Genomic DNA, 18200 nt, shown 5'->3' with positions numbered 1-18200 from the left:
CGTAGAGCACTCCAAATACTATTGAAAGCTTTCTGGAAATCGAGGTGCAGCGAAAATCTAAACTCTGCACACTGTACCAAAATGATCCGTAGGGTGTTGATGTGGTCAATGCAGGAGAATCTCGTGCGTAAACTAGCCTGCCCTCTGTCCATCAAGCTTTTGAGATGTTCTTTGATGCGTTCCAGGGTTATTTTAGCTATTATCTTTGTGACAGCAGGGAGCACGCGGATACTCCTCCAATTGTCACACTGAAAACGGGTCTCCTTCTGTGGGATCTTGACGATCATCCCCTTCTTCCACTCTCTGGGAAAGGTCTCGGATTCCCAAGATTTCTGTACGAATGGAAGCAGCAGATCTGCAGTAACTGCAGGTGCAGCGATAATTAACTCTACGGAGAGACCGTCAAGCCCAGCGGCTTTACTCTGTTTGAGTCCATTGATGGCCGAAATGATTTCTATTCTGCTTGGAGAAACAGTCCGCATCTGCATATTACGGTGATTAGCCATTTCATCCACAAGAGGAGGGACTTTATCAGATGCGATACGATTAAGAACCGTCATCGTGGATGAGAAGTCGACCGTTAGCGTCCTTCACAGAACCAACCACTCAGAGGATTGAAAGGTCGATCCTTTAAGTTAAGTGGAGTTAGCCCACAGTTTACCTTACAAACAGCTTCATGCAAGGGAATCGCCTGCACTTTGCTGTATAAATAAGCGTGCCGCGAGTCGACTTGTCGATGATGTTGTGCTGCCACGTCAACCACGCCCCTACTTGCGATATTACGAAGCAAGTTCATCTGCTCCACGGGAGAGTTTGGAAGATGCATTGGGAATTTTGACATAGTAGTCCGTGTCCATTCCTGGACGTTTTTCAGATCGGTTTTTGTCCAGTCAGCGTAGGGATAGCGAATACATTCAATGCGCTTATTTTATTCTTCCCCGAGAGATGCGTTTTCAGCACCAGCTTTACACGTCGTAGGAATTCGGACAGCAGAGCATTTTTCAGATCACCAACTCGAGCATGGGTACTTGCAAAATTCCTAGGCACTTGTAGAAATCTGTTTCGGTCAACTTCGATGTTGGGGTCACTAATGCTATGTTCGGCATGCGGCGGATGGCTTGGATTCAACACTTGCCTAATCCAAACTCCATTCGAATATCACGGCTGAACAAGCCTACCATTCGCAACAGGCTTCTAAGGTAGTCGCCAGCACCAGAATACAACTTGCTGTCATCTAAGTAAATCAAGTGTATCAACTGGCATTTAGCACGTAGGCCATATTTTATTGCAAAACCATGCCCTCTAGCATCATTCAGTAACCATGAAAAGAGGTTCAGTGCCATGCAAAACCAGAGGGGACTCAACGAATCCCCTTTGAAGATACCTCTCTGTATATGGATAGGCTCTAAGGTATTGGCACCCGCAGATGAACGCACTGATAAGGTGGTGTGCTACCCTTCCATGACTGTCACCAAAAACTTTATTAGTTTCGGATCAATGCGATACAGATGCAGGACACCGATTAACCAGGTATGCGGGACGCTGTCGAAAGTTTTGGCATAATCGATATAGCAACTAAAGAGATTTCTTAGGGCTCTAGTTGGTTTTCCTACAACTACCGAGTGGGTAATTAATTTCTCTTTGTAACTCCTTGACCCGACTTGGCAGCCCTTCTGCTGCTGCTCCGACAGAATGTTGTTGGTCACGAGATGTGCATTAACCCTTCCGCTAATAATGGATATCATGAATTTGTAGAGGGTTAGTAAGCAAGTAATCGGTCTTGTGTCTGTGGGGTCATGTACCGGGTCCTTCTTAGGTAGGTAATCGCTGTAGTGAGGGAGAGTAGAAATTCCTCCGGCCGACTCATGACCTCATTTATGCTGTATGTCAACCGACTGTATACGCTGGTAAATTTCTTATACCAGAAATTCTGCACCCGATCCAGATTTGGGCCCCTCCGGTTGTTCGAGCTGTTTATGGCTCGTCAAACTTCCTCTTCGGTAACATCCGCAAAATTCATGCCAGGCGTATTGGCATGGCGGATGCCTTCGGCGGTGATCCACCCAGCATGCTGGGCGGGTAACCCCCAAAGTCCACCCCAATATTCTTCCGCTACCGAAAACTGTACTGTCTGGACGCTCTATTGGAATTTGTTGAGAGATCTGAAAAAACTAAGCTGGTTCCTCGCGTATGTTGCATTCTGGACACGCCTGGAGTGACTTTCGCCATACCGTCGTAACTGGCTGCATACGACAGAAAGAAGTGTGTCCAGAATTTCAACTACGGGTGTTTCACTGGGGATGTCATAGTTCCTGTAAACCCTCTGCACTTTATTTCTCACCCGTCTGCTGGCAGAGCTGAATTGAATCCGCCTAACAACGTCCTGCCTTAGTGAGTCACGCCAACGTTCCAGATGAATTTTCCATGATGGATCTCTTCTGTCACTCATACCAATAACGCGAAAGCGAATTTTCTGACCCTGCAATCTGACAGTGGTAACTGCACCACAATACACAAGTGATTGTAGTTGTAGCAGCGACATATTAGCACACAGTCGAGATGCAATCTCATCATTGATTTGATATAGAATTCTGGAAGTTGCTGGAGATACAGGAATTCCTGGTCTATGCAAAGAATCCATTCCTGAGAATTCTATACACGCTCTTTGGAATTCGTTCCGAACTTCAGCGGAGACCTCAGCTGGACGGTGGAGAAGAATGCTTCGGCGAGTACTAAAACTGTTGCCTTCAGTGCGGCGTGGTTTTGGTTACCAGTTTCCTGATGGTGGTCGGGATTGTGTCGCTGCGAGTAATAAAGCGGTACTGGTCTGCGACTCGCTGCACAGTCACATGCACGAATTGCGGAAACGCCCGACGAATCTGTGGTGCAACAAGGGGCGGTAAGATGTTGTACCCGCCCCCGCCGTTCTTTCGTAGTAGGAGCGGATGATGAAGAGGTTCATTTCTTTAGTTGACTTCATTCCTTGCCTGCAGCAAGCGGAGCAAGGCTTCTGGTCGCCGTGGCGCTTAGACGTCGAACCGCCCCACGATTAGCGGTATCGACGCCATGCTGCCCATTATGGGAGCCCTAACCAGTCACCAAGTCAGACGACTTCCGCCAGTTATCCACATCGGACTTTAAAATCCTCCTTCTCCTCATTTTTAGTCGTGGATTTTATCCATAACTGCTAGGTGTAGTGATAGCTTCCTTAGTGAGTAATCTGGAAGACTTTAAAGTCCCTTCACTTTCCTACCCTACCACCTGGGACGCTGCTGCTGTCTTTGATTTGAGGACTTCCTTGCTTTCTCCTCCTCCTTAACTCGACAAAACTCTAACAAATAAGGGACACTCAGAAAAATAATGGCCGGAGGATGTCAAGGTTAGGTCGGAATCTCGGAGTCTGCGCCTCAATAAACATCTGAGGCAGGAGAAATAGGGATTGAGACTGTGATTCGTTGTGGATCTTCCCGCTCGATCGCGGCACTCCATTCCGGAGATGTACGGTTCCACGCGCGCAGCCGATTTTCTTTTATTTTCATTTCCAGGTTTTAGCTCGGATGCAGTCGTTACGCTTGCGCGAATCCCTATATTTGTGTGGTTATTTTCAGGATCCGGTGCGGACCCACGTACCGATATAGATACGTGACTTTTATAAAATGATACGTGAAAGATTGAAGCGCTCAAAGGACTCCCCCGCCACATTTCCGAGTCTCCCAGCACCGAGGCGTGCAAGCACGTGTCAACAGAGCGCTTTAATGGAGCTTCAGCATTTGCAGGCAGGCCTTAACGGTCAAGTTGTAGGTCTTGGGATAGCTCTTCCCTCTAGGTCGTCTCATGTCATGATGGTCATTGACCATCTCAATTTGCATTTGGTCATTACAGTGGAAACTGTCGCCGAGGTGTTGTTGTCACTAGAGAGTATCGTGGAGTTCATGCTAGCTTCAGATACAACTTAGAGTGCGGTCGAAGAATTTATGAAGGCTATTCACAATGTACTGAGGAAGGAGGATCTTCAAAGAAAGACAATGAATAATAACACTACGGGCATTTAGTGACTGATTCTGCTCCGCAACGTAATACCGTAATTGGAGTCCTGTGGGTTAGACGAAGAAAAAGGAGGTGCCTTTAGTGAGTAAAAGCCTCACACAACCCTATAGAAAGAGGTTTTGAACTTTTGTATCTTCAACAGATTAAAAAGAAATACAGACAATAAATGGAAACCTTAAAGAGCTTTTTTCTGAAATCTGATAAACAAAATATTTGAAAAAAACTATAAATCTAGAATGAATGAATATTTCAATCTATAAACCGTAAATATTTATAATGAAACTATAGCATAATCTTATATAATATAATGAGAACAATAGGCAAGAACAGGATATAATCCTGCCCTATATTCCGCCCAGAAGTGAATACCAACCACATGAATTAATTCAGTGAATTTATAATTAAAATGATAATTTTCTTCCTTACCCGTTATGTATTAGAAATTCCACATTCGATCGATCACCATAATATATGAAAATCTGCTCGCCCTTGTTAAAATCAGAAAGGGCACAGCTTTCAAGACGTTCCTGTTCAATGTTATAGGACGATGAGAAGCTTCCTTCCTTGTGGTTGGCCAGATCCCATAGAGGAATTAATGCTGGCATAAGATTTGCTGCTTGTTCATTATCCGGTTGTGGTTGGGAGCGTGGAATAGCATTTTGTCGGGTCATTACCGTAGATACTGCCCATCTGAAAAGAGCAATGATAGATTGGATAGATTAGATTTATTACTATTTCTTTCGTATTCGTTAAGATACAAGATATATTCTTGGATTATGTTTCAAAAACTCTAATTGTTTCCCTCGTCCTTTTGCATTATCGTCTGAATGGAGGGACTATCTTCTGAATAGGAGAGACTGTCATTTTATTTTTATTATTTTCCCTTCCAAAATACATTTAATTACCCCAATTAACAATGAAATATAAAATGCACCAACATGAATTTCCCTAACTATTAAAATTAGCTCAATTAATTTATTCTAATAGATAAAGTGCATCAGGACAATTTAATCAATTATTCTATTTTAAAATTTAAACAAATAATTCTCTGAATAAAACACAAACAAATTAGAGCATTGAATGCTTTCCCACAATTTGTTTTTGGTCCAGACAAATTATTTGGTGAGTTCCATTTTCAAAATGCAACTAAAGGACCGCGCATATCACGTTGCTTTGAAAAGGGAGAAAAGACACTTTGTTGGAAAATTTATTTCACGACTTTGGTAGCAAAAGAAACAGAAATTATTCAAGGATGATTGATTTATTGCATTATTCAGGGGAAATTGATAATTCGTGTGGAATCCTAAGCCTGCAGCTAACCGCCACATTGAATGGAGGAACCTTATCTGCGACCCAAAAGTTAAGTAATTAAGGTTCCTAATCTCTTCCTTGTTAACTATAAACAATACATTTTTTTCCCTCTGTCTATAACTTTCAACAAAAGTCTAGAGGAATATTACTTCCCTCATCTTCCCTTATTATTCGTATCCTCAAAAACTGAGACACTACTCTATCTGTGAACTGCCGTCCCATTTCTTTTCTTTCCTCTTGCTCCAGAGTCTTTGAGAGATACATCAACGACTGGTACTTCGGTAACCTCATACGGAAAGGGCACCATGCTGTCGTGAAACATCGACCCACTGCTTCAAACCTTCTGGACTTTACCAACTTCGTTATTAAATGCCTTAATGTACTACAGGGGATACATGACACTTACCAGGTGTACTCCTAATCAATTTCCGTTTTTTTCGATAGATGGCGTTCTATGTTTTGTGTCGCTGTTGGTCACACATACCTGTCATTTTATTTAGTTATTTTCGAGTGTCTAAACTGCGTTGACGTTTCCCCAAAAAATTCCTCCAGCAAGTTTTTATTGCGCGTCAAATATGTTGGCGTTCGTACCGAGTTTCGAGCATATGCGCGATGCATTGCTTTTCATGTTCAATCAAGGAAAAAAAGTGTCCGAGAGCCACTGTGCACTTGTGGAAGTTTACGGCGATCGTGCATTAACATTTCGAACATGTGAAATGTGGTTTCGACAATTCAAAAATGGAGATTTCGACCGGAATGACGCCGCACACTCTGGCAAGTGAAAATCATTTGATGACGCCGAATTGCAAGCATTGTTGGATGAAGACAGCACGCAAACGCAACGAGAGCTTGCAGATACGTTGGGAATTCACAGCAAGCAATTTCGAAACGTCTGCAAGCCATGGGAAAAATTCAGAAGTGTGGAAACTGGGTGCCTCATGAACTGACCGAGAGCCAAATGGAGAACTGAAAAGTGACGTATGAAATGTTGCTTCAACGGTACAAAAGAAAGTATTTTCTCCATCGAATTGTTACAGGCGGCGAAAAGTGGATTGTCTTGGAGAACGCAACAAATCGTGGATGAGTCCAGGTGAAGCATCGACATCTACGGCACGACCCAATCGTTACGGTCGGAAGGTCATGCTGTGTGTGTGGTGGGACCAGACCGGTGTGATCTACTTTGAACTGCTGAAGCCTAGTGAAACTGTGAACGCCATTCGCTACAAACAACAAATGAAAGATTTAAGCCGAGCGATTGCGGAGAATCGACCAAAATATCGAGAAAGACAGAAGAAGGTGATTTTGCTCTACGACAATGCACCATTGCATAAGTCGAAAGTCGTTCGCGACACGCTGGAAAAATGCAAGCGGGAGGTGCTTAACCATGCGGCTTACTCACCAGATCTGCCCCCATCGGATTACCACCTCTTTGCCTCATTGCGCCACGCGCACTTTCTGAGAAGCACTTCGACTAGGTGGTCAAAGGGTAGTATAGGTCCCGGGGCGAAACGTGGATTGGTACCCACGATGGAGCATAAAACCTGGGAAATGCCTGCTGAACCAACACCAACAGCTCTACTACCAAACCCTATCTCCACCTCCACGTGGTGACCGCTGGGAGCTCTTTCTTGACGAAAAGCTGCAGACGGAGAAGGATGAAGGCGAGTCTCCCGCGCCTAAAAACGGGACAAATTGTACCAACTGGTCCTCCAGGTTGGGGGTTGGGTAGGGCTGACAACCCTACACGGAAAACAACATGTTACGAAGCCACAACAGGAGCCTCGGATAGGACGGATTTTAAAACGACGGACCCGGCAACGACAAAGGAACAACGATTGGCGCATTTTCTCATGGAACGTGCGCTCCCTGTACAGAGATGAAGCTGATAAGCAGCTAGCCGATACCTTGTCCCAATATAGGGCTGATATAACAGCGTTGCAAGAGATGCGATGGACAGGGACCGGTTTCCTGGAGAAGAGCCACTACACCATATATTATAGCGGTCATCCAGTAAACCATGTGCTCGGAGTAGGTTTCTTAGTCAGCCAAAAAATGAAACCTGCTGTTATCGGCTTTGAAAGCATAAGCGAACGGCTATGCACTCTGCGCTTGCGAGGCAAGTTTAGAAATATAAGCCTCATAAACGTTCACGCCCCTACAGAGGAGACTGCAGAGTCGGAGAAGGATATCTTCTACGAGGCAGTAGAAAGAACCCTCGAAGCCTGTCCCAGATATGATATCAAAATCATACTTGGGGATTTTAACAGCCAAGTAGGGAAGGAGCCCGTATTCAGGCGATACGTTGGCTCCCATAGCTTACACGATAAAACAAATGATAACGGACTGCGGACTATTCAATTAGCAGGGTCACACGAAATGGTTGTTGGAAGTACCTGGTTTGCGCGGAAAGCGGTCCACAAACATACGTGGGCCTCTCCAGACGGGACCACTTTCAACCAAATTGACCACGTGTTGATCGAACGCCGCCACCTCTCAACCTTGATGAATGTCAGAACATATAGGGGGGCCAATATAGACTCGGATCACTATCTCGTTGGCATGGTGCTCCGAGCTCGAATAACAATACCACCTAGAATCCCCTCTGACAATCAGGTGAGAGTGAACACTGAAGCCATCCACAACACAACCCTCCGCGACACCTATAAGAGGGAAATGGATGCCGCAATAACCGCAGTCAACAGAGGACCTGGAGATGAAGCATCAACTAATGATCTTGACAACCACCTGAAGAATGTTATCATGGATACGGCCACAAATATACTTGGCCCCAGCCGCAAAAGGAGTCGGAACGGCTGGTTTGACGATGAATGTAGGCTAGCAACGGAACGGAAGAATGCCGCATACCGAGTAATGTTGCATTCTCAAAGAACGCGGGCACGCGCAGAGACTTATCACGAACTCCGTCGAGCGGAGAAGCGACTTCACAGACGGAAAAAGGAAGCCTGGGAGAACCAACAAGTCTGTGAACTAGAAAAGTACAGGGAGCAACCGCACCAGGCGCGGAAGTTTTACCAACAAGTCAGCAGGATGAAGCCTTATACACCTCGATGCTCATCCTGCCGAGACAAAGAGGGAAATCTGATTTCCGACAGAATGGGCATATTAGAGCGATGGGTTGAGTACTTTGATGAGCTACTGAACAACCAGAACAACGGCGGGTTGGAGGTCCCGCCAACTGAAGACGACGGACAAATACTGCCACCACCAAGTTTAGGAGAAACAGTCCGTGCAATTCATCGGCTAAAAAATCATAAGTCGCCAGGAGCCGATGGAATTACAGCCGAATTGGTTAAATATGGAGGCGACCAGTTACACCAAGTGGTTCATCAACTTGTGCTCAAGGTATGGGACAGCGAATCAATGCCTGACGATTGGCAACGAGGCATAATCTGTCTCATACATAAAAAGGGAGATATCACACAGTGCAGCAATTATAGAGGTATCACGTTGCTGAGTACCATCTATAAGATATTCTCCACTATCTTGCTAGGCCGGATAGCCCCATACGCCCAGAACATCATTGGCCCATACCAAAAAGGCTTCACTCCAGGCAAATCAGCAACAGATCAGATTTTCTCTCTGCGGCAGGCGATGGAAAAACTGTTGGAATATGGACAACAGTTGCACCACCTGTTCATCGACTTTAAAGCCGCCTATGATAGCATAGCCAGGGTAAAACTGTACACGGCCATGAGAGAATTCGGTATCCCGACGAAATTAATAAGACTGACTAGGCTGACCCTGACCAACGTGCGAGGCCAGATAAAAGCAGCAGGATCACTCTCAAGACCATTCGACATCAACAACGGTCTACGACAAGGGGATGCGCTATCATGCGTCCTCTTTAACCTGGCCCTCGAGAAAGTGATCCGTGATGCTGAGGTGAATGCAAGAGGTACGATCCTCTTCAAGTCCACCCAACTACTGGCCTATGCTGACGATATCGACATCATGGGAAGAACCACCCGAGACGTACAAACTGCCTTCATCCAGATCGAGCAGGCGGCGCGAGATCTTGGGCTGCACATCAATGAAGGCAAGACAAAATATATGGTGGCAACGTCAGCACCGAAGACGAATCAACCAACAACATCAAACCGCACTGGTCAAACACAAACACGAACAAGAATAAGGATAGGAGAATACAACTTTGAGACCGTTGACAATTTCTCCTATCTAGGGTCGAGAGTCACAACCGATAACAACTACGATGATGAAATCCGCGCACGGTTGTTGTCAGCCAACAGAGCCTATTTCAGCTTACAAAGACTGTTCCGCTCGAAACGTCTCACCATAGGGTCAAAGCTCTTACTGTACCAGACTATGATCTTGCCAGTCCTCATGTATTCCTCGGAAACTTGGGTTCTTAGCAAGAAAAATTGCGAACTCTTGGCCGCGTTCGAGAGAAGAATCCTCCGAAGAGTTTTTGGCCCCCTACATGAGGATGGACGATTCCGTAGCCTACACAATGACGAAATCTATGAGCGATTCCATGACCGTCCGGTTGTGGATAAAATCCGGCTCAATAGGTTACGGTGGGCGGGTCACTTAATCCGTATGGATGAAGATGATCCCACCTGGAAAGTCTATAAGGGCAATATCTATGGTAGGAAAAGAAGACGAGGCAGACCCTGCCTAAGATGGAGCGATGGCGTGGGCCAGGACGCCAGACAGCTTTTAGGGATATCGAATTGGTGGACCTCGGCGCAAAACCGGGATGTCTGGAGTTCCTTATTAAGGCAGGCCTAGACCGGATACCGGTTGTTGCGCCGTTGATGATGATGACTTCGACTTCTCCGAAAATTTGCGGAAATGGCTCACTGAATTGTTCAACTCCAAAGACAGTCAATTCTACTGGCGTGGTATTCACAAATTACCAGAGAGGTGGGAGAAATGTGTATTAAGCGATGGAAAATATTTCTAATAAAATAACTTTTAGGGTTCCCTTGGAATTATGTGTTTTATTCACAAAAAAACCGGAAATTAATTAGGAGTACACATAGTACATCGATTTCTCTAAGGTCTTTGATACCGGTGACTACAATATTGTCCTCTCCAAACTCTCTCTATTCAACTTCTCCTCTTCAGTCATCTCATGGCTCTTCTCGTAGCTATAAAACCGTTCCTGCAGAGTTTTTTCATGGTTACTCATTCCGTTCCTTCTCAGCTTCCTCTGGTGTTCCGCCAGGCTCTATATTTGCCCTCATACTTCTTCTATTTTTTATAAATGACCTCCCCTCCATCATCACCTGCTCGTGTTTGCTTTATGCAGATGCCCTCAAATTATTTTCCTTTGTTTCGTTGGTGCTCGGTTAACAAGCTAAGAAACTAAATGTCAGCAAATACCAATGGTTGTATTATTTGCTTAAACCCTTCTCAATGCCTATCACTACTAACCTGGTTTCAAGACCTGGGTGTAAGCTTCGAGGACAAACTTCGTCTAAATTTCCAACTTCGCTCCACCTTCGACTTTACCTCAATCTGGCCCTCCTTCATTTTTTTAACTTGCTTGTTAGTGCTTTTGAAGCTGTACAACTCAAATTTATCCGATCCCTCTTTTTCAAAAAGAACTTTCCCTGTATGGACTATCCTTCCCGATTTCACATAATGCCAACAACAATGCCCCAGCTTTCTTGATATGTGTACCCTTTTCAAACTCTGTAATTGTCTGATGGACTGTCCTGCTAACTCCGATATTATATTTCGCCTCCACTCCCGTAGTTCATGTAGTATAGACACTTTTGAAGTCCCTTTCGCGGAGCTTGGCATATACTCTCACTCTCCGATACCGAGATTAGCCTAGCTCTACAACACCCTACAGTTTAGGTAATTTGGCTCTGTTGCTTCCTTGTTTGTGTGTCCATTCAATCGTTGTCGAGTTCAATCTTCTTCACAATAAGAAGAAGGACGAAAGCCGTCCCACATTTTAAAAAAGAAAAGGGTGTGCTCAGCGACTTCCTTGGAGAACACACTATCAGGAGATCCAATCCTTTGTAAGTAAGATTGAAAACCTCCATGCCCGCTTAGAAGTTGGATAGGGATCTCTGCGTCCGGTTCAGACACGGGTCTAAATTGTCGATAAGCCGCGCGGTCCATCTGTCCCTTGGATTATTTTGCCAAGAGAGTTGCCACTTGGTAAGGGTGCCTTGACGTTCTTCACGGGCAACCACCTCTCTTAAGTTTCGGCCCTTACCGCGGTAGATAGCTTTACTCTCCTTGGCAAGGAGGGCAACGGAGATCATTCCCGCGATCACCATCGCCAGTGCGATAAGCAGACGCCACTTGCAAATCTCCCCATCTCTGCACTTGAGCACGGCACTTACTATACACCTCCTTGTCCAGAGCATAAGCCCATATCTCCGCCCCAGAGAACAGAACGAACTGCGTTGCTTCCATAAGAAGATCTCTCCTAGTAGATAAAGGGCCCCAACATTCGCCATTATTCGACTCAAGGCCGAGACTCCAGCTGCTGTCCCTTGCTGCTTTGATTTGCTCGAGGAAGCTCATCTTTGAGTCGAGCATTAAACCAAGGTATTTAACCGCTGGTTTTGACTCAGGATCAGGATTCTTTTTCTGGTCAAGATGACTTTTACGGTTTTTCATCATCATATATGCATATGCATCAATATGCATAACCGACCTGGCGCGACTCGTCAGGCATATCGAATCTCAGTAGACTATCGTAGGAATTGTTCCAGAGGTTCGGGCCTACTCCAAAGTCATTTCTATCCTCCTATCAAGGAGCGGTCTTTCAGATAATCCCTCAATATCCGCAAGAGATAGCTTGGCACCCGGAATGAGTTTTTTTATGCGCCTAGCATATCTGTCCATCTTACGGAAATGAAACCATTTCTGACATTAAGCGTTATGACGGGCTCCGCAGTTGTGCGCCTCGGCCCGATAAACCGCATCCACGACCTCCATAACAGTTCAACTCTGGATCTCCCTGTTCTGAGCCCGAACTGCCTTGGGTATTAGTCTCCGGCAGCGTGGAATGCTTCAACGAGTCTACTCCTGATGAGCTTTTTGAGCACTTTCCCGGCCGTGTTAAGCATACACAGCGGTCGGTATGCAGACGGCAGCTTCGGGTCTCCCTTCACTTGTTGATCAACACGAGTCTGGCGACAAGAAAAAATGGCCTCCTTCAAACAAACATATAACGATTCAAGCAGCAAGTCTGGCCGTTGGCGGAACACCAGTTTGTAAATTTCCACCGGGATACCATCAGGATCTGACGCCTTCTTGTTTTCGTGGTGAGAACCGCCTGTTCGAGCTGTTTCATTGTGAAAAGGGGGCAATCGTCGATGCTTCTCGCGTTATTGATATCAACCCGTACAGGATGTCTGGGGAATAATGTCCGTACAATGCGGTCCATCTGGTCAGTATTTAGTATGCAGGGTTTTCGCAGAGCCCCGATTTTCCTGGTGATGAGCTTATAGACAAGTTCTTCATTCACCTCGTTGACCTGGTTCCGCGAGCTTCGCTTTTATTTGCCGCGCTCCGGAGTTTCCTTTTTGCTGATCTATACTCTGCCTTTATGGCGCATACCTGCTCGTTGGTTTATACCAAACGGCGGAGCTTATAACAGTTCCTCGGTAGGTCGGCAATTTCCGCCGTCCACCAGTGAATTTAAGGCCTGTTACGGTTGAGGCTCCTCCGGGGCATGGAAGCCTCACGCACTGTCGTTATCAGGTTCATCACTGAGTTTACGGCAATGTTAGCTGCAATGTTACCACCCCCCGGACCGCTTCAACAAATTCCCCGACGTTCACCCTCGCGACATTCCACAGGCAGGGGGAGCGTTGGGTTGGTGCACGCCGGCAAGTAGCGTCAACCACTTCGAACGCGATGTGCTGATGATCACACCAGCGATCGTGCCAGAGATTCTGATGCAAAAGTGATGTCAGGGGCGCTTTCTTCGCTGCCTGGGAGCCGAAACGTTGGCATGGATCGGGTATTTAAAACTACAAGCCCGGTTTTCGCCACCATTTCCAGAATCCCTTTTCGATTTTTGGAAAGTACCAACCGAGATCTTTCATTTGATACCCCATATTACTATATTTGATGAAGAAAATTTACACCTGCGTTTTACATGTATGGGGACCCCCCTTAAGTTCGACGTAGAAGAATGTAATTCACTGTATGCGTGACCGTTCACAGTTCCCACCTTTCCACCATTTGGTGTCAATCGCTATAACCACCCGTGAGAAAAATGCGCGTGACAGACAGATAGATGGACGGACAGACAGTAAACCGATTTTACACAAAAACTTTATCCCTAAACACCGAATCCAGACAAAGCCATTCCCTCGGCCTTGGGCTCCTAGATGGCAGCGATAAGACGAGATGCCATGAAGTCGGATCCCCATTTAAGTATTGCTTGTTGATTAGCCCTAGATCAGCCTTTATCTCTGCAGCGAACTGCACTAGGAACTGGTCAGCGGTTGCACTCCCGTGCATATTAATTTAATGTAAAATGCGGATTATATCATTCGCGCCCTAGCCCTTTCCAGTTCCGTCGTAAAGATTGGTCACCGTCCCGAGCCCGCAGTGTATGCGACGCTCTTAACAAACGAGCTACGATCCCAGCAACTTTCGCTTTCATTGTAGGTATTCGCTTGGTGACCTACCTGACCCCATCTCCGGCATGCTGTCGTCCTATCCGGTCCCTTGCAAGTTGCTGATGTGTGTCCATAGTCCAGACACATGTAGCACTTGACGGCATACTACCCGTCCCATTTTGATTTTCCCGCTGCTAAGCAGCTTCCTCGCATATTGCTCGGGGACTTCCACCACGGCGAGTTTTTGACTTCAAGCATTTACAGAGGCGATACCTATCCGGGCATTGGTTACCTCTGGACATTCACGCTTTATGGTCTCCTCCACTTCGACCATTTCTGTGAGGCAGTCCAGATCTTGGATTTCTAGAGAGCACACAGGCTTTAGACTAGAAACAAGAGCCTTCCCTCCAATAACCCCTTGATCGTTTCGCAGGACGTACTGTTACTAGTCGTCTTCGGGCTCAGTTAGACGAAGACTCCGCCACCCTTTGTTTTCTGTATGGAAGACACCTCTGCTTCGTTGTCTTCGGTTTCATCCTGTAGTAGATTTAACTAAGGACTTGGTATTCAGATCACCTATCACGATCACAATGCTACCTTTAAGAAAAATTTCCTGAACTACTTGCATAAAAGAGTACTATCAACCTGCACCGAAATTTCGCCGTCACAAGTCTGTCAGGAATCGGCTCCCTTGAGAGCGCGCCTTGCGGTAGCTGTCGGGAAGAACCCGCCACCGGATTCGCGTACATTCTCGCAACAAGGAGAGAAGTGCTCTCTAAAGCCCTACAATCTTACTTCATTGAGACCCTCAATGTGCAACCTATTTCCTTGGAATTCTCGCTCGAGATGGAGAAAGCGAGCATTGTGAGGACACTCGCTAGTATTTTCAAGGAGCGTGCGGACTTTCTGGAAACCAAGCATAGTCCGTTTTCGATAGTCTAAAGTCGTAGGCATGAGGTCAGCCCCTGTCCGAGCCGTTGTTGACTATCCGATGGCAGTAAAGTTTCAAAATTTGCAGGTTGTTAGCCCAGAAATTTCTGTCCTTTTCAGTCGCCTCTTATGACAAGCAGGGAAGATTTTGAGCGTATTCTTAAGACGCCAACTCACAGGCCTTTCGAATCTCTTATAAAGTGAAAATCGCAGAATCTGACAATTACATCTATATCAAGTCATCAACCTCGAATCAACAAATTATTTTCGGGCCCAAAAAGCGCGTATATCCTTTCTGGATTCACTCTGAATTTTGATGAAGACCAAACGGTCAAGAAAAGTCTTCCAATGCCTAATAATCATCCCAGCCTCCTTCCCAACAGTTTTCGGTTACCAACCACCGGCATCATCGAGTCGTACACTTCCTTGAGAAATACTAACAAAATACTAAATGGAATGCAAGTGTCCTTTTATGACCAGAGCTTTAAAATTGAAGTAAATTCACTCGTCCCTGTCTTTACCCACATTCCTCCTTTTATTATTCCCAGAATGGAGCTTGACTGTTATTTCAATTCAATGCAATATTCCCCCATCGAAATTTGATCCTGAATGCAGACAGTGATTTGAAATCGTAGCTGTACGGACCTGTTCGCATTTCAAAGCGTGCGGATGCCCAAGAAACCCCTTTTGCCAACTCAAACGATGCTCATCCTTATGATTCCGATACCATCCGTGACTGACATACAATCCCATATATTCCGGAAATTTATGAGAGAATAATGCTATGCCAGCGATATCGTTATTATGTTTACGAAACGAGAGATGACCTAAATGCTGAAACATCCTTGGAACTGATACTCCGTCCCGAGCGAAGGAATCGATATTGGGGATTTCCAGAAGGAGCGAAGAACTAATGCGTTTTAAGGGGTGTTACGAGCTAAATCCTTGAATCGTTGAACTCTTGCATTGTGCGATTACTGCTCTGAGGGGGTTCGTAGGAATGCTCCATTCGGATTCAGTGCTCAGCTCCCTGTCAATTGCATCCAACAGTGCAGGTATCTCCTCGTATATATGTAAATGTCGCACATTACACTTTTCGAGCAAAGGCTATTAGTGGCATTCGATGGACTTTTCATTAGTTGGAACATTTCCGTACAATTATTTCATGCAAATTCCAGGTTAAACTCCGGTTTCCAACCTGCAGCGCAAGCAGGACTCGATTTCACCGAGCGTTAACTGACATTTTTTCCTGCATGTTAGTGCATGGACAGATTAAACAATAATTTTGGATTTCACGGAGCTACTCCGCTGAGCTGTGGATGATACAAGTCACGAATTTCCGTATGCAAACAAGCGAACTACCTTAACACATCGCATGCCCATTCCAGCCAACATTTAATGCATCCAGCACTCGATAAAAATTGCGAAAAAAAGTTAAATCACATTCAGAGACCCAAAGCGGTCGTGTGGAAATGTGAAAATGCCAGGATCTTATTAGTTTTCCATTTATATCACATGTCGTCCAGTTTATTATCAGCCGCTCCACACATGCAAGCCTGAATAGTCATAGTTGCATTGGGCATTATCAAGTGATGAATGATGGTCGCAAATACCGCATATGCAGGAGCGATAGTGGAGAGACACCGCCAGCAAATTTATTATCTTGTCTGGAGCGAGTTGCGGCTGTGGTTAACTCGACTTGATCCCATGCAATTATGACTTGGTGAAAGCTTTTCACTCAACTGAATCGAGATAATGCCAACAGCTGTGCATGCACGTAAATGGGCCTCAGGCTGAATGTGGTTTACTGCCTACTGCGAGTATGACCAATCTGTCTTTAGTACACTCTCCGAACTTAATGTGGCTCCAGCTTGGATGATCATGATATAATAATTTGCATCCAAAAGGAAGGTCCGCATTTATTAAGCATCCAAAATGAATATCGAACAAATCCACATATTGCGGGCACCAGCACAAATGCAAAACCCTCGGAATCCCCTGGGAGACATCTCGTTCGAAAGGGGACGCGGCCCACATTCAGAAGATGCAAGAATTTTTACCCTATGACATCGGGAACGCCAGATATCGTAGAAACTCGATGGTAGGAGAGCCTAAGAAAAATCGAGGAAAATTGGAAATTTCCACGACCCGCGGGTCGTAAAAATGGCCAAAAATGCGAAATCGTCGGATTTCTGAAAGTGATGTCTCGTTCGAAAGGAGAGGCGACCCAGATCCAGGAAATGCAAGAATGTTTACTCTACGACATCGGGGGCCCGAGATATCGCAGAAAATCGATGGTCGGAGAGCCTAAGAAAAATCGAGGAAAATTGAAAATTTCCACGACCCCCGGGTCGTAAAAATGGCCAAAAATGCAAAATCGTCGGATTTCTGAAAGTGATGTCTCGTCCGAAAGGAGAGGCGACCCAGATCCAGGAAATGCAAGAATTTTTACTCTACGACATCGGGGACCCGAGATATCGCAGAAAATCGATGGTCGGAGAGCCTAAGAAAAATCGAGGAAAATTGAAAATTTCCACGACCCCCGGGTCGTAAAAATGGCCAAAAATGCAAAATCGTCGGATTTCTGAAAGTGATGTCTCGTTCGAAAGGAGAGGCGACCCAGATCCAGGAAATGCAAGAATTTTTACTCTACGACATGGGGAACGCGAGATATCGCAGAAAATCGATGGTCGGAGAGCCTAAGAAAAATCGAGGAAAATTGAAAATTTCCACGACCCCCGGGTCGTAAAAATGGCCAAAAATGCAAAATCGTCGGATTTCTGAAAGTGATGTCTCGTTCGAAAGGAGAGGCGACCCAGATCCAGGAAATGCAAGAATTTTTACTCTACGACATCGGGAACGCGAGATATCGTAGAAAATCGATGGTCGGAGAGCCTAAGAAAAATCGAGGAAAATTGGAAATTTCCACGACGCCCGGGTCGTAAAAATGGCCAAAAATGCAAAATCGTCGGATTTCTGAAAGTGATGTCTCGTTCGAAAGGGGAGGCGACCCAGATTCAGGAAATGCAAGAATTTTTACTCTACGACATCGGGAACGCGAGATATCGTAGAAAATCGATGGTCGGAGAGCCTAAGAAAAATCGAGGAAAATTGAAAATTTCCACGACCCGCGGGTCGTAAAAATGGCCAAAAATGCGAAATCGTCGGATTTCTGAAAGTGATGTCTCGTTCGAAAGGAGAGGCGACCCAGATCCAGGAAATGCAAGAATGTTTACTCTACGACATCGGGGGCCCGAGATATCGCAGAAAATCGATGGTCGGAGAGCCTAAGAAAAATCGAGGAAAATTGAAAATTTCCACGACCCCCGG

The 18200-nt window shown here is 45.6% G+C and overlaps 1 protein-coding gene across 1 annotated transcript in view; it reads right to left on the bottom strand.

Annotated features, from left to right (window-relative positions):
* LOC119654623 (actin-histidine N-methyltransferase) overlaps window positions 1–18200 on the bottom strand; it is a 358831-nt gene that overhangs the window by 22745 nt on the left and 317886 nt on the right. Inside the window, exon 2 of the mRNA XM_038060095.1 lies at window positions 4474–4737. Coding sequence (XP_037916023.1) covers window positions 4474–4737 — 264 coding nt within the window. The remainder of the gene's footprint in view (window positions 1–4473; window positions 4738–18200) is intronic.

Source organism: Hermetia illucens, chromosome 4 (assembly GCF_905115235.1).
Source record: "Hermetia illucens chromosome 4, iHerIll2.2.curated.20191125, whole genome shotgun sequence".
Lineage (NCBI taxonomy): Eukaryota > Metazoa > Arthropoda > Insecta > Diptera > Stratiomyidae > Hermetia > Hermetia illucens.
The sequence above is the reverse complement of the archived record's forward strand: the minus strand, read 5'-3'. Positions and strand labels throughout refer to the sequence as shown.